At 41.2% G+C, this 23,832-nt stretch overlaps 1 protein-coding gene across 1 annotated transcript in view; it reads right to left on the bottom strand.

The window, feature by feature from the left end:
* Positions 1-22,638, bottom strand: part of LOC149289189 (transmembrane protein 131-like) — a 69,226-nt gene extending 46,588 nt beyond the window's left edge. The window contains exons 1-3 of the mRNA XM_089490860.1: positions 22,470-22,638; positions 7,726-7,787; positions 1,409-1,449 (exon numbers count right to left, since the gene is read on the bottom strand). Of these exons, the coding sequence (XP_089346986.1) occupies positions 1,409-1,449; positions 7,726-7,787; positions 22,470-22,638 (272 nt within the window). The remainder of the gene's footprint in view (positions 1-1,408; positions 1,450-7,725; positions 7,788-22,469) is intronic.
* Positions 22,639-23,832: the final 1,194 nt, after the last annotated feature.

The raw sequence follows: 23,832 nt of genomic DNA, 5'->3' as shown, positions 1-23,832 counted from the left end.
GGAATCAAATGCATGAAGAAGGGCTTTGCACTCTCTTGCTTTGCATATTTTGACCAGCTTAGTAAATCAAATGAAAAGTTTCTAAAGCTAGTTGGAGGAGATTCCGCAATTAGAGGAAAACTCCTTGCATACTGTAAAAGTCATTTGCAGAGAATGGTGAGCAAACATACACAAATCGACCGCCCTTCTAGGGATAAAAATTTAACCTGGGGCACATGCCTTATAAACGCCTGTCAAGCTTAAGCACTGGGATTTGATTTCTAAATGTCAGTGGGTAGACTTTACGTTTTACAGCAGTATGGCGGGGCCACCCAGTCTTAAATGACTTTATCAGCTGTGGTTGTGAGCCGGGCAGTGATTCAGAGCAGTACACCTACCAAGGAATGTAGTTCGAGAGTCGCCACCTGAGCAAGACACTCCTCCGGAGGGGCGCTTCACTCACATCCCATCAGCGACAGCCACGTCACATACACATACACACACACACACACCTCTCCTGCTCTACACCACTTCAGGCTGACAAAGATCTGACACACCCATGAGAACTTTGATTAGAGAAAACAAAACTGCCACATTGCATAGCGTGTATTACTCAAACTAAACCAAGAACTTGTAAAATAAATGGTTAACACCTGTCTTTTGTGGATACTGATCAGCACAAAAACAATGTCTGCAGCTAAGGTTGACTTTCTACAACTGAAATACAAGTGGGTCCTAAGGTCAAGGGACGTATGCGAACCGATGACGAAGGTCAAAAAGATAGCAGACAATTCTGGTTACTTTATAACTTTTACTCCAAGAAGAGATTTCGTTCAAAATATTTCTTTACAGAAGCATTTCAAAATGGGCAGAAAAACAAGAGGAAGTGTTTCTTAACACAAGACGAAAAGGGGTTGTCAAGATAAGTATCTCACAATATTAATAATTAGAATGCCAATAACTAAACATTCAAATTGAAAAAAAACAACCCAAAAAATAAAACACATATGCGCACAAACACAACCTAACAGTACCCTCTGAACATAATTCATACACAACAGACACATAAAGATAGTTAATTCTACCATACTTTATTTTTTAAGGTAATTTTTACAATAACCCTTATATGTAAAAAAAAAATGAAATAAAAAAAAACAAAAAAAAACGGAGAAGAGATCATCAGAATAAGTTTGATAAGTTTGTGGCAGTAAAAAAAAAATAAATAAAAAAAAGAGGGTTAAAATTGTCTAGGACGCCTAAAGAAAGCAGAGATAAGGACCTTGGATTATAAATCGATGCAGCTCAAAGAGAGGCTATGAAGCTAGAGGCTCCACTCCCTTGTTGGCTTGAATATTCAACTGTGTTTTTATTAAAAACAATTCCAGGAATTCCACCAGGGAGGGACAAATTCATACGGCAAACAACTCACCTTTTCTGTTGATATGAGTTGAGGCCAATGGTTGTCTCAGTCTGGAAAGAAAACACAAGTGGCGGTTAGTCCTTCGGTACCCAAGCTACATTAAGACGTTAATAACTAATGTTGTGAATAACTATTCATTACAAGCATACACACTGCATGCTTTGTAACTTTCAGATGTTTAAAACAGTCCTGTAATGCTAAACCCAAGTGTATTACATGCAGATTGCCTGTGATTCCACATATAGAATCATATTAGAGGCGAGGTCCATATGCGTTCACAGCCCGAGAACAACAAAAGAGCCTAACAAACGCCGTGGACCGTGCCAAGTTACCATAAGAAGACATTTCACTGATGACCACCAAGAAAAATTAGTTTATTGAAAGGTACTTAATATATAAAGATTAGGACATGGAGTCACATGGCATTTGAGAGGTCCCTTGTTGTAGTTAAGTTGCAAACAACCACAGCGTGAATGAATACTCAATGCATGTGTTGTATACATGTCAAATAGACAAGATGGCAGATAAGAACCATTCTTGATGTCAGGTCTTAAAAACAATCCTTGGTCTTGTCTTAGAGTCAGGATGGCTTCATGCCTATCCCATGAATGATTCAATTCCCTAACTGTATTAGCCTCTACTTCTCATAAAGTAATACATATTTTGTGATTTAGCCGGAGCAGAGATTGGACGTATTGGACCAGAACGGAGGCTGACTGGTTGTAACATGTAAACACAGCTGGGTGGTGCAGTAGCAGAACACGCAAACAGCATAGGAGCCATTTTTGACCCCAGGGTTTGTCTCCCTGCCAAATGGCCTGGTTTTACTGTGAATGCAGCTTGCTCACTGGCCTCATTTTTTTTTTTTTTTTAAGGAGACCATAAGCTCAAAAGAGCAGGAACCCCTTTGTCTGTATCAACAAGCCGTTAAGGTGTTAAGTTTACATTCATTTTCATTCTCCTCCTATTGAACTAGTGCTAGGCAACCTCACGTAAAGTGAAATGCTTACAGAAACTGTGCATATCACAGGCAAATATATTAGGAAAGCTATACTTATACCAAGCATTGTTGGCATGAGTTCCTAAACAAAAAAATAAAATAAAGTCAAACGGAATGGCCACTACCTTCTTCATTCTGTCACAGAACTCTATATAGAGAGGATTTCAGCCATTTGTACATTAAAAAAAACCCGTAACTGCTATGCTTGCAAATACATAGATGAGGAGTTATTATTGCAGAGGTTGTGTGGAACCGCTGGTTCTTTTAATGTACTGTCACAGATAAGTCCTAGAGAGTTTGGGCAGTATCGTATTCAAGTTACTATACAAACAATGAGTGCAATGACTCAGTTTTATTATTATTGCTATACATTTCCAAAGCCAGACATTAAATGACATGATTGCTTACTAAGCTAACGCTGCCGGCTCATACGAAATAATCAAACTCCATTATACTCCTTTAATTATACACATTTGAAAAAGCAACATTAATGCTACAGTGACCCTGATTGTTAAAGAAAAATATTAACTCCAATAATAATCTCGCTTTATGATTGTCATTAGCAAGCTCTCTCGTAATATTTAGAGCGCCATTGTGTAGCAATAATAAAGGGTTATTTAGGTGACAGTAGGGTGCACTTTAAGGGGAAATGTAAGAGTAAGATGTATGGATTCCCCTGTCACTATTATATATATTCAAACAAAATGACTACACTGCATTGGCCCTAAAACAATATCAATCAATATCACACAAAGCCCAATTAAAAAAAAAAAACAAAAAAAACTATGGGGGTAGCCCGGAAACTATCCAAACATGACAATGATCCCTTAAAACACATATGTAATTATATATATATATATATATATATATATATATATATATATATACACACACATACATACACACACATATACATACACTTACATCCACACAGAAATATACACCGACCAGCCATTACATCATGACCACCTGTGTAACATTCTGTGGGTCCCACAATAGCCCTGACCCGTCAAGGCATGGACTCCACTAGACCTCTGAAGTTGAGCTGTGGTATCTGGCACCAAGAAGTTAGCAGCAGATCCTATAAGTCCTGTATGTTGCGAGGTGGGGCCTCCATATATGCATCCTGGTGCCATATGTTCTCCATATAAGTTATCAGTATTATTCACCTCTCAGTGGTCGTAATGTTATGGCTGATCCGTGTGTATATCTATCTCATAATTACTATAATGAATGGATGCCAGCAAAATGACCATTAAATACATTTTAAATAAACCACTGGTATAAAGCATATCTAACTAAAAGGATTACCACCTGCATCTAATGACTAACAAAAATAGTTGCAAGGCATATGGGATTTCTACATAGGCTATTCTCATGAATCAGGTGGTAACCTGATCAGATATTGTGTAATATGAATAAATAATTCACTGGTGAATGAAAAAACATTAAGACACTTGTTCCCTCGCGGGAAAGCAGAGCGCGTGCCTACGGTGTCTGCAACCCAACAAAACAATAGCCGGTAACGATACACCAAGTCCACCTCAGAAGGGACCAATTAATTTTGCTGGCATCAATTCATTACAATGATTGTTCAACAGACGTCTGTAATCTTTTTAAGGAATGTAGTTTATAAAAAGTCTTATTTGATTTATGATAGGGAGTTTCCGAGTTACCCCAATCATTTTCATTTTTTGATATTAAAACAAAAGTGTGTGCAATATTGCTTAACTAGAGCACATTAAACTGAATTTCATAATTTACTAGCAAACGACCTGTTGCTTACAGCGCTGAAGGTAGAGTAGCGAGGTGTGTCTCTTATTTATATTTAGAGGGTCAGCCTGGTTGCTCAACCTCCATAAATTGCGATCTTGCCCAACTAGCATGTTATGTAAAGTTCGCTTATATAGTGTTCTGATTTGTGACATGCTTTCAGTATCAGTAGGTTAAAAGAAATCCATTACGTACACTGAGATATGCTGCTTCTACTTCGTTGTTTTTTTTTTGTTTTTTTTTACATGCTGGTTTCAAAATATACGTGTAAGGACAAAGTAAGAGAAAAAAAGTCAAAGTCTACTATAGAACAATGATTCACCATGGCCTACAACAATTATCTTGATGAGATTGAACTGTGTCCTACCAACTGAAGGCTAATAAACACTATGGATAAAAAACCAAACGCTTCATTAAGCAAGCAGGAACACTCAGACACGCGTCTTGCGCACTTCATACAGATATGCTCTGGCTACACATTATACAGGGCAGTCAAGCTCTTCTGGGGTTGTCTTCTCATAATACATAGCAAAGCGAAGGAGCTAAAACTACATCTCTCCCACAAACTTGTGTCAACACTTTCTTTAGCGAACAGATGCAACTGTGTCTTAAATTTCTCTTTATTGAGTGGGTGACATGCCGGGACATGGGGTTATACATGGGACAGAAACTATGATGGACGTCTACTTACAGCACAATGATGCGGCTGTACAACCTCACACAATGAAATGGAATGCATATGCACAAACACACTACTACAGGCGTAACGTGTTATGACTGTGTATGGCCGATATTTTTTTATAGATCTGAATGTACTAAAATGACCGTTAAAATAGTGACTTCTGCGTTTATAAGACAGTAAGAAAATACCAGAAACAAGAAAAGCCAGTTACAGGACACATCGGAGCGCTAGATTGGTTAACAACGTTCTTAAGCATCTGTCTTGTAAAAGACCCATATACACCAAAGTCTCAAGTAAATATGCAACAAAGAATGCATGGACAGGTGGAATTCACAACAAAAAAGGAGCGCCAAAACATATTCACACCTGTCCCTTACTCATGCAGACACGGGTCTTCCGATGACGCTCTATTGCCGTAATGTTAATACTTGCTAGTCTTCTTCTTATGTTTTATTCATGCAGGCCGAACAGAGTCAGCAGCAACGTTCAGTGAAGTCATGCCATGGTTACACACACAGTAGGGGTGAATTTGGTCTGGCAAGAGGAGGCAAGGTCTTCCTTAAAAAACTTTTTTACAGCTGAACTGCATACAATCAGGAGGAGCTGCAATGACCCCCTCTAAATAAATATCACATGTAGTAAACAGTGAACATGCTGTCAGGTTCACATGACTAAAGGGAGGACACGTGTTTTTTTACAAGCATGTTATTTAGTTAAGAATGGAAGAGATACAAAAATCAGACATTTATTAGGGTTCAGCTTTAAGGAGATCAGATAAAACTACATGATAAAGCACAGAAATAGTTGTTAAACTGATCTATGTTTTAATAAAATTATACAAAATCATGGACACTGCAGAAATTCAGGAGCGAGCAATGATACTTACCTCTGTGAAATTGAGTTATCAGAGATTTAAGTCATTCAACTACGTTCCACTATTCTAATGACGGTATTGACGTATGGAGTCCAAGGGATTTGAGGAACATGGGAACTCACTTAACCTTGGATCCATGAGGTATGGAAAGGCAAGACATTTTGTTTCCACAAGATAACCAAACAGTCTGAGTTTAGACCGCATGTTTGATCACGATATAAACACAAAATCACCCCAAAAATATGTTCCATATGTCATGCAGGAATGTTTGACAACCGGTATCTTCATAGCTGCATATTTCAAACTAATCTTAGTTGAAAATTACGAAAGTCTACGACAGCTTTTTGCGGGAACGTGAGAAGAAAAAACACTTTTGTATTGATCACAAATGTAGAACAGCATCAATTTTCCCCAAAGTAAAAAGTTAAATATTTATTTTAAATCTTGAAATTCCAGTCGGCTGTTTTACCTCCTAGCTGCACCAGACACATAATTACCACAAAACCAGTTTTGCCACAAGATTGTTGGAAGTCACCTTACGTAACACACAGGCCACTATTGCTTATGTGGAAAGCTACATTTTAACGTCGGACATGGTGTCACAGGGAGTTTGCATCTTCCTATAAGAAATGAGCTCAAATAGATGGTAATCTCCTGGTGGGCTTCACAAACCCACCAGGCACAAACTAGGACATTTCCAACCGGTGGCACCACCAATAGTTGTAGCACAAGACAAAATGGGAAAACTAGTGATGTTTTTGGGAGGACTGGAGAGACAGGAATAAGTAGCAGCTATTCGGAAAGACTGATCCCCCAAAGTACAGCATGGATCTTGGCACATGCATGACGACAACCCTGGCCATGCCGCAGTGTTACTTCTAGGGCTGCAACTAACGATTATTTTAATAATCGATTAGTTGGCCGATTATTTTTTCGATTAATCGGACAAAAAAAAAATCAATATGCAAATTTTTCGTTTATTTAAAATAATTTAATGAACTGGATGTTAAAAAACAACTTAAAATTTACATTAACATTCTTATTTTGTTATGATGTAATAAAAAACAATATTTTCAAAGTACAAGAACCCAAACACAATATTTATGAAACAAAATAACCCCAAACATTCTGAAAAGAGGTGGACTATTACTGTTCAAGAAACTTTGCCCCAGCCCTGGCACTTTGCGCCCGGCACTTTGCGCCCGGCACTTTGCGCCCGGCACTTTGCGCCCGGCCCTGGCACTTTGCGCCCAGCCCTGGCACTTTGCGCCCAGCCCTGGCACTTTGCGCCCAGCACTTTGCCTCAGCCCTGGCACTTTGCACCCAGCACTTTGCACCCAGCCCTGGCACTTTGCACCCAGCCCTGGCACTTTGCACCCAGCCCTGGCACTTTGCACCCAGCACTTTGCCCCTGCACCCAGTCTCCAACTCTGCCCTGCACCCAGCCCTGCCCCCACATTCTGCCCTGCCCCCACACTCACACCCTGCCCCCACACTCACACCCTGCCCTGCACCCAGTCTCCCACTCTGCCCTGCACCCACACTCACACCCTGCATCCCCACCCCCACTCTGCCCTGCACCCAGTCTCCTGCCCTGCCCCCACACTCACACCCTGCCCTGCATCCCCACCCCCACTCTGCCCTGCACCCACACTCACACCCTGCCCTGCATCCCCTGAAACCCCACCCCCACCCCCGCGAATCGCTCTGTGCGAATGGAGCCACTCGCACAGAGCGATTCGCACAGACATGAAGAATACTTACCTCCGGAACGCGTCACGTAACTAAAAGAAGGTGGAGACTGCAGAAGCGGGGAACGCTCGCGGAGGTAAGTAAACAACGAATCGATCACTCGATTATTCGATAACGGAAATCGTCGACAACGATTTCCGTTATCGATTATTATCGATTTTACCGATTCGTTGTTTCAGCCCTAGTTACTTCCAATAACCAACAATGGCCGTTGAGTTAGAAAGGTAACTACTTTGTCATATTACCTCTAAAAGGCCTCCTTCATCAAAGCGAAGCACTTCAATGACATTGTCAGACTGGATGAATGCTGCAGGAAAAGAAAGAGAAAGGTTATCAGTCTTCTGATATTTTTTTCCATATTAAAAATGTACCTCTTTCAAATAAACAGAAAATGTGACATTGTACAAGTAGCTGTTTTGTGAGTGTAGAGGCTGTTCCCTGTCACCAAAGAAAAAGTGTCCATATATGACTGACAGGTTTGGTTTCTTGACGGCTCTTTCAAATATAACACCTCACAGAGCTAATGTTTACATGAAACTTTTTTTAGTTTTATTAATATAAACAGAGGAAAATGTATACATTATAGAGCTTTTAGCAGTCACAAGGATGGTTTTTAGCCCGACATTCACAGACGTTCAGTTTTAAGTTTAGGAAGAATACAACTAGACTAATAGAAATGCATTTCAATCGATTTATTAAGCTAAAACTTCCCTCACATTCAACACTACACGCAAGGAAGGTTCCTGTAATGTCCATCAACTTGTTTATATATGTGTAGGGCGTTAAAAGTTGGTGTATGTACGTATGTGTAAGGTGTTAGAGTTGGCATGTGTATGTACTAGGGCTGCAACTAACTATTATTTTAATAATCGATTAGTTGGCCGATTATTTTTTCGATTAATAGATTAATCAGATAAAAAAAATGAAATTTTTTTAAATAATGTAATAAAAAACGTACAATTTACACTTTCATCTCTTTATCACAATGGCCTCTCTCTATTCACCTTCTTATTTTACTGACATAATAATAAAAGCTACAAGAACCCAAACAGTGTTTCCCAAACTAGGTTTTAATACAGTTATTAGTAAATATTCATATGTTAACTATTTTTCATATTTAATAAAAACTATGAGAAAAAAGCCTTGTTTATATTTTCTTTTATTTACCAAACTGCCCCCAGTTATGCACATCTGACCCCCAGCTTCCCACTCTGCCCCCATATATGCCTTATACCTCATATGCCAGAGATTCCACTGTGCCCCTGTGCCCCCGATATGCCTTATACGCCTTATATGCAACTGAGCCCCCTGATATACCTTTTACCCCAGATATGTTTTATGCCCCCCGATATGCCTAATATCGATATGCCTTATACCCCCTATATGCCCTGAAATTCATAATACCCCCCATACACCACTATAACTCACCCATACACCACTCTGGCTCCTCCCCTCCCATACACCACTCTGGCTCCTCCCCCTCCCATACATCACTCTGGCTCCTCCCCCTCCCATACATCACTCTGGCTCCTCCCATACTCCACTCTGCCTCCTCCCCCCTCCCATACTCCACTCTGCCTCCTCCCCCCTCCCATACTCCACTCTGCCTCCTCCCCCCTCCCATACTCCACTCTGCCTCCTCCCCCCTCCCATACTCCACTCTGCCTCCTCCCCCCTCCCATACTCCACTCTGCCTCATGTCAGCAACGGAGGTTCACAAGACACCAGGGAGCCGGGTAGAGAGGCAGAGTGGCGTATGGGAGGGGGAGGAGCCAGAGTGGTGTGTGGGAGGGTGGCTCCCATACACCCCTCTGACTCCTCCCCCCTCCCATACACCCCTCTGCCTCTCTACCCGGCTCCGTTACTGACAGGCACTTTCACTGCAGCTTCATAGAAGCCTCAGCGTAAGTGAAGGTGAGTAACGGAGGCTGTCTGTGCGATGCAGACCCTCACCGGCTGACAGAGAGGATGATCCTCTGTCAGCCGGTGGGGGTCTGCACGATGCGCACAGCCAGCCTCCGTTACTGCCCTTCACTTACGCTGAAGCAGCAGTGAAAGTGCCTGTCAGTAATGGAGCCGGGTAGAGAGGCAGAGTGATGTATGGGAGGGGGGAGGAGGCAGATGGGAGGGGGGAGAGAGACGGAAGTGAGAGACCGGCCGACAGTGAGGGGAATCCAGGTCCCCTGCAGCGTTACGGGGGATCTGGATTCTAGTGTTATAATCCGATCTCTGTTTGAGGTCGGATTATATAAAGAGAGGAGTTTTTCCAGAGCATTTGCTCTGAAAAAAACCTCTTTTATAATCGATAAAAATCGATTCGATTAATCGATAATGAAAATCGTTGACAACGATTTTCATTATCGATTAGTTGTTTCAGCCCTAGTATGCATTGGTAAGTGTATGATATTAGAGAGGCTCTGTTTGTATGTATGCATAATGTGCTAGAGTAAGCACATTTATCCATATATGTGTAAGTTTAAAGTTGCCCCTGACCATGATTTGCCTCATATCATAATTGATTCATAGTCCCAAACACTAAAATTTCCATCCCCTACGATCATCCCATAGTGCATCCCAGCATTATTTCTCATCATGGCACCTTAGGAGTCACAGTGCTCCGAGTGCTCCTATGACAACTGGGACCACTTTGGCCCAGTGGCCACACTAAAAGTGACAGATAAACATTAATTGTGCTATGCCTATCCACATACGCTAGGTGTGCCATAGAGTTATTAGCTATGACTTATGGGGCCAAACACGTATTTTTGGAAACGCGACCATGGTTATGTTCATAAAATAAAAACTGCATACTGCATAATGTGGTACTTGAACATTATGTGCAGCTGCACCGGCTTACCGCCCTCAACTTTTGTGGTTACTTTTGCCACTGTTACAGCATATTCTAAATATCTATTCTTCTGCAACCACAGAATTTCCTTCCTGAGACAATATGTGTTTGCTGTAGCAAACACAAGCAAGGAGTATGATAGTCTGGCTGCAAACATGCTCTTCGAGAAGGGCTACTCCTGTACTACTCTGCACAGAGCAGTCTTGTCAAGATTCTAAAAGGAGTATATTCATTTGCGGATTCTGGAAACACCGTAGTTATATGCCATTACCGCCAAATGACACTAATCATGCAATCCTGCAGTTACACAATAAGACAACAATTAGCACAAATATTTATGAACATGAAAGCAGGAAAGAAACCGGCAGGCTAGATGGGCTGAACGGTACTTTTCTCCTTTCGGATTTCTAATTGTTGGGATATGGACATGGGCTCGTAGCCTGTGAAGCAACTAGGGTAGGGTGAGCTGCTGAGCAGCCCTGCCTAGGGTACAGAATATAAAATTACTCATACTTATTGTGAAATCATTTCCCCTTTTAAAACATGATAAGTCTCTAATGATGATTTACCCACTGAAAACCTGAGTATTATGAAAATAAAGATCTTGAGTTAAAGGGCAACCACATCAATAGCTTCACTTCTGGCTAACAATACATATAACAGAGGAACTTATAGCTAATCCTTGGAAGGTGATCAGAAACCCTTGCAGGAACGGTAGCACTACAAGTTCAGGATATCTGTCTGGTGGGTGTAGATTAGTGTTTAATAATGCCTTTGCTGCCCCCTTAATTTTAAGCGGAGGGGTTTTCAATCACCTTTACCCCATCATAGCTTATGTTGTGTGTATAAATATATATATATTTTACTTGACATGGAGGCGATATATTTTTGTTTGGCTACTTGGCTTCTGGGATTTGTAGACTATAAAACATTTTATTTATAATACATAATATAAACGAGCAGTATGTCAGTATATCAGTAGATGATGATAGCTACTTGAACCAGATGCAATATTGCAGTCTCTATCGATATCCAGAGATAAAGATACTGTGTGAATACGGCAAAATGCTTACAACCCAAGATGGGAGTTTTAGAGTACTTCATCGGTGATCAGCTGCCTGGTGGCAAGAACAATTATTTACGCCTTCACGCTGGTCTTCCAGCTAGACTTTTGTTCTAAATGCATAGTAAATTCTTCCACGTCTTTGGGTTCAGGTGATTAGGGTTCAAGGGTTCAGCATTTGCGAAGTAACTTTTTGATTTAAGGCATATTCACACAGTTGACAGCTTGCAGAAGAGTTGGACATTCCAGCTGCCCGACTTCACTATGCATTACAAAGGGACCCTTATTCAAACTAACGCAAGAAGGGCCGACCCGGGCCTGCATATTACATTTAAAAAACCAGCAAGGTGACTTTCAAGAACCCTCCCAGCATTAGCTGGCCATTTGCTATTGTAACACTATTTAAAAAAAGGCACTCGGCTATAAATAGTAAGCCAGGCACGTGACTGAGGATACGTTCAATCGCACGCCAATGATAGCCATCATTTTAATTGACTCGATGAACAGTTGGAGTACGCACACAGGAGGAGTCTAGATTTATAATAAAGACTTGACTAACACTTGATAAATCCAAAGCCTGTCCATTGTGATTGTATACAAGGCCCATGTGAAGTCACTGTCAGCACTAATGCAAAGCTGTATGCAAGTTTCCCCCTCTTCTTCAAGAAACTACTTAGGTACTTTACTGACAATGTAAATACATCACATATAGAAAAAACAACCATGTTTAAAGGCACAGTCAAATGTCCCAAACAGCCTCAGCAAAAACTATGCATGTGAAAGCCCCTAACAGTACTTTACAAAATTCATCCATTCATTTGCAAGGAGTGGCATAGAAACCTTGAAAGGGACCAATGAGCCAGGGCAAGTCCAGAGAAGTGGCCCAGTGATACAGTGGCACAGAATACATGTTGAGGCATCAATGGAGAAGAATCTTATAGGTATTCCCTTACGACATAAGGTATTTTTCAAAAAGCGATAAGTAGGCCATTGCTGTGATAGTTCCAGTCCATTAGCACTGGAAGATGAAGAACTCATCTAGCCTGTGTCTACGCTACATATGGGGCTAAAATAATAGGAAACAAACACGGAAGATACAAACAAAAAGCATGTACCACAGCAAAGTGTCTCTGAAAGGGAAAATGAAAGAACAAAATTCTGTATTAAGAAAACACCGGGAGGAGTGGTGTCTTGAACGGCTGCCAGCACTTCTAACCAAAGCCTGGAATTGCTGGGCTTAGCAAATGACTAATGACATCTTAACTGCAACCTGAATGTAGTTCACAGGATACGGCATCACCTGCCACGTACGCAATTACAGAGCTATTCATCAGCAATGCTGCACAGTATGTTATGCCGCTTCTCTGGGGGCAGAGTCACACGGCTGCTGAAAACAATATTCTCCTGAATACAGACTGCCATCAATTCAATTAGACAAAGTGCTTGGCCAGACGACACCGTCAGTAGCACACTGAAGCGAAACATGCAATGAAACGGCAAGTTATTTAGATTCTAATCTCCTCGGAAAAACTTTGGGTTTTTTTCCCCCCCAGACTGGTTGTAAATTGCAGCCTTCACCGAGCACTTTCAATACAATGCTTAATGCATTCAAAAACACAGAACTGAAACAGCTGTATAGACTAAAGGGGGATGACAAGCAAGAGTCTGTACACACTGAATAAATGACATCCTATTCTGGAACAAAGCCAGCATGGTCAATATATTTCCTTCTTTAGAGGAAACATCAGTTACAAGAATTAATAGCAGCCATAGAAGTGCTCTTTTTATCTTTATGTATCAATGTAACGACGCAGATGCAGAACACCTTCTATTCTTACTGTAACACCGCTCCTACACAACGTCACTCTCCTGGCTGGAGGTTGTACCGTAAAACTAAAGGTTTGAAGTCTCCATACAATGTGTCTAGTAATAAAATACAATGTACACTTTATGGCACAGCAGATGTCTTATGTAGGCAATAGGAGGATTTGTCAAGGGACTGCCATTTTGCCTGGAAAGCCAAAAGTTAAAGCAGCTAATTGAGACACTTCTAGCGATGGCTGCTTATAGCGGTATCTGAAATAACCACTATTAACGTAGCATATACATAAAAGAGAGGAAAGAGGAGGACAGCACATCTACCCCTGTTATGTATCCCTGAGTTCCATTAAAAGAGAACCTCCCACCTTCACAAGATTTTAGCTCAACTAAAGTCCTTTATTGGAACTAGCCAACATTTTGTTTTCCAATCAGTGTTATTTTTATATACATTTCCTCCATCAACTTAAAGTGGGAGGAATCACGAATTGGGGAGAAATATTCAATGGGCGGGGTACAGAAACATCAAAAATGTTTAATATATTGCAAAATGTAGGGTTTTTTTGTTTTGGTTTGGTTTTTTTAGTGACAGACTTAGAAATGTTGTGCTGTTACATATCAATTGGTAGCAATGCCACAGAAAACTAATACCAAATGCCTCTGCACAGTACAATAGTAGACTGGCTGAAGTGATTTCAATAAAGACATGGCTTTCTATGTGAAGCCATGTTTCTCTATTATGTAATGTTTTCATAAGAAAACAGAATATTAGTGATATTGCAAAACAAAAAATACGTTATATATACACATATACACACACACACACACACACACGTAGACATAGAACCTCCATATCAAGTGTTTTTACAGACATGCATACAGCGATTTGTATTCGTCTTGCCCCTGGAAGTATAACCTAGGTTCTTTAAACCATGGATGGATGCCAACTCATTAACCACTACTGAAGGGTAGGAAGCTAAAGCGATTTCCACCAGGAATAACTACTTTTGAGGCATTACAATGAGTAGTTAATGATTTTTTTTAGTCTAGACCTCTGAATTTTTTATGCAGTAGTGTAGCCCTGAGGCTCCATAGCCATCCCTATATGATGCCCTTTCCCTCTGGCCCTCCAGTCTCTTCCACTGATGCGCCATGGGGGAAGACTGTGTATTATAATGCCATATACCGTATTTGCTCGATTATAAGACAAGGTTTTTTTCCGAGCAAATGCTGTGAAAAATACCTCTCGTCTTCTAATCGGGGTCGTCTTATAATCAGACCTCAAATAGAGGTCTGACTGAGACTAAGATCCAGATCCCCCGCACCGCTGCCGGGAACTCTGATCTCTGACAGCCGGGGAAAGTCTGCGCGATGGACGCAGACAACCCCCTCTGCTAGCCACACCTCCTTCCGTCTGCAGCGTAAGTTGTCTACGGATCGTGTGGACGTCAACCCGCTGCCCCGGTATACAGCAGGAAATTGGAAGCACCGGTAAGTGTGTGGGGTGGGGTGGAGTGTTAAATGGGGGGGGAGACAGAAGGAAGACTGCTGCCCCGGTATACAGCAGGAAATTGGAAGCCCGTGTGTGTGTGTGTGTTTTAAATGGGGGCATAGGGCATTTCTGGAGGCAGAGTGCTCTATGAAATGCCTTTTAACCCCCTGAACACCACTGCCTCCTGAAATGCCTTATACCTCCCTATATGCCACTCTGCACCATAATATGCCTTTTAACACCCTAAATGCCAGAGTGGCATATAGGGGTATAAGGCATTTCTGGAGGCAGAGTAGCACATAGGGGGTTAAAAGGCATATCATGGGGCACAGTGGCATATAGAGGGTTAAAAGGCATATCATGGGCCACAGTGCCATATTGGAGTGGCAAGCCTGGGGGCAGATGTGCGTAACTGGGGGGCAGGTTGGAAAATACAAGGAAATAAAAACAAAAAAATATATTTTTCTCAATCATAGCTTTTATTAAAAAATTTAATAGTTTACATGAATTAACATTTACTGGTAAAACTTTTTTCCTATAGGGTCGTCTTATATTCAGGCTTTTTTTCATAAATTAATATTCAGATTTTGGGGGGTTGTCTTAAAATTGAGCAAATACGGTATTTATTACACTTTACACACACACTACATATGTCACTGCCCTAAGATGCCACCTTTGCCACAAATCAGTTTGTAGGATTTCTGCCCTGGTACATCTGTACTGGTGCACTGCAAGTGCTATTATTGTAAAGTGGAAATGTCTAGATGCAACAATAAATAAAGCAGAGGCTGTTATGGCTTCCATGGGGGGAGCCAACTCAATATTAATGCTTATGGATAGCCAATGGATATATTTGTCATGGTCCAGTGTCCACATACTTTAGACCATTTAGTGTATGTACACACACAAACATTTACATATATGTATTTTAATGTTAGCAAATAATCTAAATCATACCTAAACAATCAGTGTAAGCATTTCTAAAGAAAAGGATGACCTGTTGAAATCTGTGTGTGACTTGCATAGTACTGCGGCTAATTTTTTGAAGACAGAAGATCAGTGTTAAAGGATGTTAAACAAATGTGAAACCAACACACACACACACACACACGTTTTTTCCCCAGTCTTAAAAACACTAGTTATGTATAATGGACATTTGAAGAAGAAAAAAAAACAGTTGTTTGGGTTGTTTGACTATATGCGTGTTAATTATTATACTAATATTTTACTATTTTCTTTCATACTTTGCTAATTAACATACAAATTACTTACAGATCCAGTTTTCCTAGCTTCACCTAAGATCAAACTGGCCAAAAGCATCCAGTAAAAAGCTTTATCTGATGTTTTGATGTTTTCATATAAACAATATTAATGAATGTTGATGCACCAACACCATGAAAGAATAATAACATTGTTTAAAGGAGAACTTACAATTTCAAATCAAGCGCATGATTCAGAACACATACATTTGAACGTTGCAAAGGAAAGGTAATCCATACATACGACACACAGTACTATGCACATGTTTTAGGCAGGTGTGGGGGGAAAAGTCAGAACGTCTTTACAAATGTCTTAACATGTTAATTGGTTCTTATTTAACAAAATGCAAAGTGGGGGAACAGAAGAACAATTTAAATCACATTAATATTTGGTCTGATCAGCTTTTGCCTTTAAAACAGCATCAGTTTTTCTAGGTGAACTTGCACACAGTTTTTAAGGAACTCGGCAGGTGGTGTTTTCTTTCAATTGCTGCACAAAAAATTCCTTGGCCAACCACTACATCTACAGTGCTTGGTATTTCCCATTTCTTTGTGCATCTTCAAAAGACCTTGGGCAAAACATGTGGAAAGCCCTGCCAGACTTAAATTTTCTGCCTCAGAAAAATCTTGCTTATGCCAGCTTGGGCCTTGTTGCTGTGCTCAGTCTTGCCATGGCCTATGCCTTTTGACATTAAACTGTCTTTAGTATTCTGTATTCTGCTACAGTGCTGTTTCTGTTTCCGTTAATAATTGTGTTTCAACCTACATATTAAATGGACCATTAGCACCTGACTGGTATAATTGTTTAATCATACACTTAACTATATGCCTACACAATCCCTGACTTTGTGCAAGTGTACCTAGAACTGGTGCCGTTTTAAGGCAACGGTCACACCAAACCGATTTGATTTCATTTTTTTTTTCTTCTGTTCACTAACTAAGCATTTTGTTAAATTGTCTTTTCAACCAGGGTCGCAAATACGACCACTTTAAAGTCGCTAGGCCCCCCGGGAGTGTAGAGATCATCCCTGCACACTGTGTCTGACTGACCCACCAGGAAGAAAGTGACATCACATCTATTTTCTTGCATGCTGAATCCGTCTGCACACAATATGAAGGAAGAGACACACATCGCTACTGCAGGCGTGATGCAGGTAGGACCACAAAAAGGTTGCTAGGGGCAAAAAAGGCACACACAAGCTGTCTGGGGACAACTGTAGGGCATGCTGCTTGGTGTAGTCGGGGCTTTCTGTGGTTTCTAGTTATACCCCTGCTTCCAACGATCAAGAAACAAATGGAAAAGGGGGTGAATGGGACTGGCAACAAATTTAAATAAACAGCAGGCAATGGTAACTATTTTCTAAGCACATGGAGAAACAAAATGTTTGTTTACCATCACTTCAGGAGCTTAGCACAGCTTTCAGCACTAAAGTATGGTTTTCCTAGACCTTGGTGAGCTGACAAATGTGTCTGTTCAAGAAATACCAGTCGGGATTCCAGGGTTCAAGGGGATGTTCCCAAGTCAACTGATAGCAACACATGCTGTAGATGCAGCCCTCACAGCCGTTCTTGGAAAGGCCGCTTTTTAATGATCACATGCAAAGCTTAAAATATCCCAGCCCCAGCGAAACCTATAAAAGACCAATAAATAACGTTTTGTGAGCTAGAAATAGGTTCTGTGGTAAAATAAGTTGAGGAGTTCTATGTGGGACATATATTTTAGGGATATTATTATACACAGAACATAAGAAGCGTCAAACATCCAAACCCGGCTGTACAAGCTCTTGTTCTGGATGGATGCTCAGAGTCCACGGCAATAATGACATTCTGGGAAGGTCTGTTTACATTTCAAATCATGCCATGGTGTGTGGAAGTCAGGTGAACGCACGTGCCTTCATTCTCCAACGACTAATTCTGAAATCCTTCCAACACATTACAATTCCTGAGCAACCGTACACGTTTCATAAAATGGTTATTAAATAAAGAGGAGGGAAAAAAACTAGGTGCCGCTAATACCCAGAAAAACAAACGTGTTATACACACTCATGGGTTTAGTCACTAAAGATGGAGCTAGTAGGAGCGCTACAGATTAAACAAATTAAATTTACCGTGTATTAAACGCAGCCCAATACCAGAAAATGTCTTTAGTCGCACAATTACAGCTAGTTCAATCAGTGAGGCGACTTTCAAGAAGTATCACCAATTTTAATGTGCATTATACAGGACCATCTAAGCAGGAATGGTAATTCATGATTTCACATGACAAGACCGTGCTTGTTTACAGAACATGTCCTCTCCCTGGTGTTAATGAATGAAAACCAGCATAATACTTATGAGGTCTTTATACAAAGTTGATAACATTTATCGAGCCAGCATAGAAAAAAATTGTAATATAATATGTCTTTAGTCAGTCTATTATTATTATTATTAATAATAATAGTTGTCATTCATTAACATCAGGGAGGGGGCATGTTCTGTAAACAAGCACTAGATTACATTTCTGCCCATCAGTTCCTAAAACTGTAAAATGTTAACGATAACCATGACCGACTAACAGCGAGGCACCTGTACCTAAAGTAGTTATCTTATTTCATTATACCGTGTAGCCTTTATTACAGAGTAGCCTACCATTACTACATGCTGTAAAGGCTCAACAGCGTAATGAATTCAGAAACCTAGTGCAGAAAGAACTGCTGCTGCTGCTGGTTATTTTCTGTCCAGGAACCGACAGCTCATGGAAAGCTCTCAGTAAGTGGCTGGCGTTCAAAAGCAGGTCAGATCTCACAAATGTAATCACCGCCTGGGTCTTCAGTCACCGCCACACCAATGATTCTATCACGACAACAGGGAGGTCACACTTGGCGTATGCTGCTGTATTTAAATGTATGGATTTGAGCCATGTCAGAAGGAGGCAAATTTCAAGTAATCTGTCTCAGCCCCATTTTGCTCTTCGTACATTGGCAGATTTAACAAAACTAGTTGAAATGTCTTTTTTATTTGAACAATCTAGAATTCAAAAAAGTTGTCTGTTCTTCCTCTATAAACCTTTGGGATGGACAACACTCATGGTCACCGTAGTTTAATAGCAGTAGGAACAACCTTACCAAGACATTACCACGGTCAAGTTCTATGTATACAGAAAACCAAGATAAAAAGGAAAGTAGTAGCCAGGGGTTCATTGGCTGACTGATTTAATGCCAATTAGAAAAATGTCTATTATCCAGCTTACCTTAAATCCAATTACTTTGAATGGCAATAACTGCACTACCTGGGAATTATCCAACCGAAACCAAGACAGCATTTCTGAATGAGTTTAATCCAACAAATAGAGGCTTTTTAAGTAAAGAATGGCTGCAGTAAAATGCACTGAGGGCCAAACGCACCCCAATAAGCATTTAACATCAAAACAGAGCTGGAATGCTCCTTTAGTTTACATTAACAGGAACATTGACTTGGCGTATAGTGTTTTACGCTAAATGCAAACAAAAGAAAACAACAAGCTTGGGTGTTCAGCAGTTTCACTACCCAAATCACCCAGAATAGCAGCTCAACATCATAGCAACTGCATCATGAAGTTAGCCCATTCAGCAGGTTTAATAACTAAATAAACATCCAGCTTCAATTATGGGATCCAGAAGTTAAATAAGAGAGACCAAATGTATGGCTTAAACTTAAGCATATCAGACATGGCAAGTTACTTTCATGCAGACACACAAAATCAATATACCTTTTGTTAAAAAACTGAAGGCTAGCATAACAAACAAACAAAAAAAAAAACTTGTTTAATACAACATGCTTAAGCACTCGACTGAACAAACATTACTATTAAATTGCAAACCTCCAAACAGAGAATCTCACGGGAGAAATGTTCTTGTTAAGCTATTTATAAATCCAACGCCGGATGTAATCAACTCCGGTTGTAATTTGGTGAACGTAACACGACGATTGGGGCTTCACAAACAAGACTGCCCTACCAATTAGCCGAGCTGGCGTGCTTTAGCTTAGTATGTAAGGAATATTACTGCATACACCATTCACATGTCAACTAAATATGCTTAAGAGACAAGAAAACTTGCTATGGTGATTGCAACACTTCTTGCAACCTAGCTTCAGAACTTCCAATGTGGATAAGTAAATGAATGCTAGGCGAAGGTTTACTAGCATGATTGAAAAGGCTCCTATAAGCAGATCTTGTCGTCATCGGCATGGCTGATCAGCGCAAGAAATGCAAGCAAGCAACATATCAGATAATGGACATGAAAGACATGTATCTCTTAACGCAGAGGGACGGCGATAACATGAAGATGTGTTTCCAGCTTGCTGAGCAGGCACTTCCCGAGGCCAGTTTAAGTGAGGCTAAATAAGCACTAGATAAAGAGTCCATTCTTTCTTTTTAATATATTTTGGTGCGGTGTGTGGCCTAGCGCTACTCAAACAATTTAAGATATTTCATTGCTAGAAGGCGGGAGATATCCCGAAATATATCACAAAGTAGATGCCAGCTCGCTATGGCTGCTCTACTAACTTTCTGTTGACCGGTTCCTGGATTAAAGTGTTTGGTGTAGGGAGTCTAGATGGATAAATTCTAGATTATTTTGGCTTGGATATCAGGAGTAAGACGGTCACAGCAGCAGGTTTTGCAACTTTAGTTAGGTATGTAAGGTTAGAATGTCTAAATCTGTCAAGGGTGACCAACAAGCAGCTTTCCAGCTGCTGGAGAATGATTACTCCCATGACACTTGGCAGTCATTCAAGAAAGAAAAAAAACACAAACATTTCACGCAAGAAAGGCTGGTTACGTTCAAAAATACAACTAGACCCTGTGATAAAAAAGGGAACTTGCCCCTTTACAGTAAACTCCAGGCAATTCATATACAGAGCAGACTAGTCAGAACAGCATTAAATATGGAGTTAAAAGGTTCTGGAAGTTAATATTTTTAACATACGATCGCAATATCTACAAATGACTAGCAAAGATGCTGTGCTAAAAAGGATAGTAGCATTTGCTGTGTCACAATGCGATGTGGCAGAGAGGCGGATCGGCGGCAGAGGACTACGATAAGTGACACAAAACACGGACACTCCTAAATGTCACTGTCCGGCAAAACAAATGCGGTGCTCTTAACATAGCAGTATTTTTAGGCTTTGTCCAAGGTGATCCCAGAATAATAAAAGGCATCCTGTTTGCCAGTCTAATTGTGACACTTCCTTCATGATTACAACATGCAATGCAGCAGATCGCACATTATAAAAGTTGTACTTCTGCCCCCCCCCCCCTATAAAAAGCCTTCAGCGGTAGGGCTCTAAAGAGACATAAAGAGCCCAACAAATTGAATACAGCGTTTAAGGTATTTGATGGTATTAATAGGGTAAAGGCAGGAGATCTTGAATGTGTAGGTGCAATGAGACAACTATTACACCATTCCTTGGACTGCTATGAAAGAAGGTTGGGAATGTTTAAGAAATGCGCATAAAGACCCTGAGCTTCCAGCCGAAAGAGCCAATTAAGAAAAAAAGAAAGAAATCCAAACACATTAAAAGATAATGAAATAATCAAGCAGAATGTGAATGTGATGGTGTGAAACAACAACAACCACAGGCAATGCTTACATGTAAACCACACGCGACTGCAGATAAAAGCATGTCAAAGTAACAAGACTTGGAAAGTTTCTGAACAGCAGGGAAGTGGCCTTTTTGGTCAAATACGTGGCGTAAAAAATATTTTTGTCTGTACTTTTAATGTAGAAGAGCAAACCTTTATCGGCTAACTGAAGTATAATAGATTGCAAGCTTTCAAGGCTAGCTGGGTCTCTTCCTGAGAGTAGCTTACCATGCAAACACTTAGCACCAGTCTCTGCCCACAAACCGGCCAACGAGAAAGTTTCGGTAAGTTTATTTAGCAGAGAAGAAAATTAAATTGCAAACATGCATACGGCGTGTCACAATAAGATAGAAGTGAAAAAAATACTGTATTAAATATTTACAAGGAATATTCAAAATTGCTAAATGGTATTTATGAACAATGATGGTGCATATGAATCATAAATTCTGTACACTGAATACTACCCTGAACACAGTGCAAATGATAAAGCCCAAGCGCTTCTGGGGGCACACAAGCGATCAGAGCACTCAGACATGTGCAGATGGGAGCTACTGCTAATTGTCCAACAAACTGAAAAGGTGTCCGCCGCTGAGCATGCCGTGGGCACCCACGTGGTTTGCCTGGCACACACGTGCATGCGTCACCGAGCCCCCTTGCGTGCAGAAGTAAACACCCGCTTGCGGTGCGCACACTAGTGCCCCTGCTATGTACGTAGGCGTCATCTGGTGTTCTTGAATTTAACAGCTTGAGTGCCAGCCCGGTGGCATAAGATGTCAAACTCTATTTTTAACAGTGGGGTCAGCAATAGGATGTTTGATTTTCCACACAGGGTGTTTTTCTGCGCGGATCTCTGGGAGGTGTATGTATGTATGTATGTATGTATGTATGTATGTATATGTGTACTCACCTTCGGTGTGGCTGCGGGCACTGTGCACGGTAAGCAGGGTAACGAGCAGTCTGTAGATACCGACCCAGGGGCTTCGGCTTCCCCTCTCCTGGGGGCTGCTGTGTCCCCGGGGGCGGCAGCAGAAGTAGCAGCAACAGCACGGGGGGCTGAGGGGCCGGAGCCGGGCCATGCTGGGTGTGTTTGTGTGCAAACACTATTCTCAAGAGCACACCATGTGAAGGAAGCCGGGGGCTGCTCTCCGACTCGCCGTGTCAGGGTGGTGAAGGGGCTGTAGCCTCTGTGAATCCTCCGCTTCCTGCCACTCGCTTTTAGTTATTCCCTCCGCGGCTCCCGGTGCTATTTAATAATCCACGCTGTACGGGGTGCTTGTCCTCCCCTTGTTTGTATGGTCTGTAGTTCTCTGTACACCTTTGACAGGCACCAGGTCTGCTCTCTGCGTTCACCTATACAGGACTCCACCAGGGCAGTAGAGTATCAACGAGCCAGAGTGTCTTTCTCTGTTTTTCTTTTGCCAGGACAAGAAACTCTCCTCTATGGGCTGACATCCGCTTCCGGGGATATATAGCGATGTATAAATGACAGCGACACCTACAGGCGCTGAAAAGCGTAACATTCTGGGGATTCCCGGAAGTTAGTGTATTTCTTGAATGGGAACCTGATCGTAGCTGAGTTGGCGCAGCCACAAACGGTGTACCGTATCCCAGCTATGTTTACACAGGCTACGGGTCACGGACAAGTGCTTTGCGTGGGTGGTTGATGATGTTTAGTTTGGACAATACATGCAATATTAGTGTGGGCTTTGCCTCAAGCTAGTGCATTACGAGGGACTCGGGTTCCAGGGGGTGTGGTTAGAGACGTAGCCAGGAGCAGGCCTTTACCAAGACATTTTTATGTGACTTTGTAACCCTTAATAATTATATATGTAATTGAGTACAAAATATATATACATGTAAATGCCATGTCACAGCTCTGTCGCAGCCTCACAGAATGGCGATCGGTACAGTGATGGATTGCATACCTGGATCTCACTGTGCGCTTCTTTGTTTGGGCTCTCCTGGTGACTTTTAGGGCTGTGTAAGTGGTAACACTTGTAATTAAGTGTCAGGTACCTGATCTCCATAGATGAAGCTTTGAACTCCTCAATAAACTTTACTTGTTGCTTGCAATACCTGCTCTGAAAAATACCCCGTATCTTATATTTGAGGTCTGACTATAAGACTAAGATCCAGATCCCTCGCGGCGCTGCAGGGAACCTGGATCTTTGTTTCTGGCTGTCAGTGGACGTGGGCTTCAATGACGGAGCGCCAGCGTTATCGTCCCAGAGATTGGCTGTCCTTCCTAAACATTTCGTACGTGTCATATA

Source organism: Sceloporus occidentalis, unplaced genomic scaffold (genome assembly GCF_023333645.1).
Source record: "Sceloporus occidentalis isolate IW3139 unplaced genomic scaffold, rSceOcc1.0.p SCAF_47, whole genome shotgun sequence".
Taxonomy (NCBI): Eukaryota; Metazoa; Chordata; class Lepidosauria; order Squamata; family Phrynosomatidae; genus Sceloporus; species Sceloporus occidentalis.
Note: the sequence above shows the minus strand (reverse complement) of the source record. Positions and strands in the feature narration are given on the sequence as shown.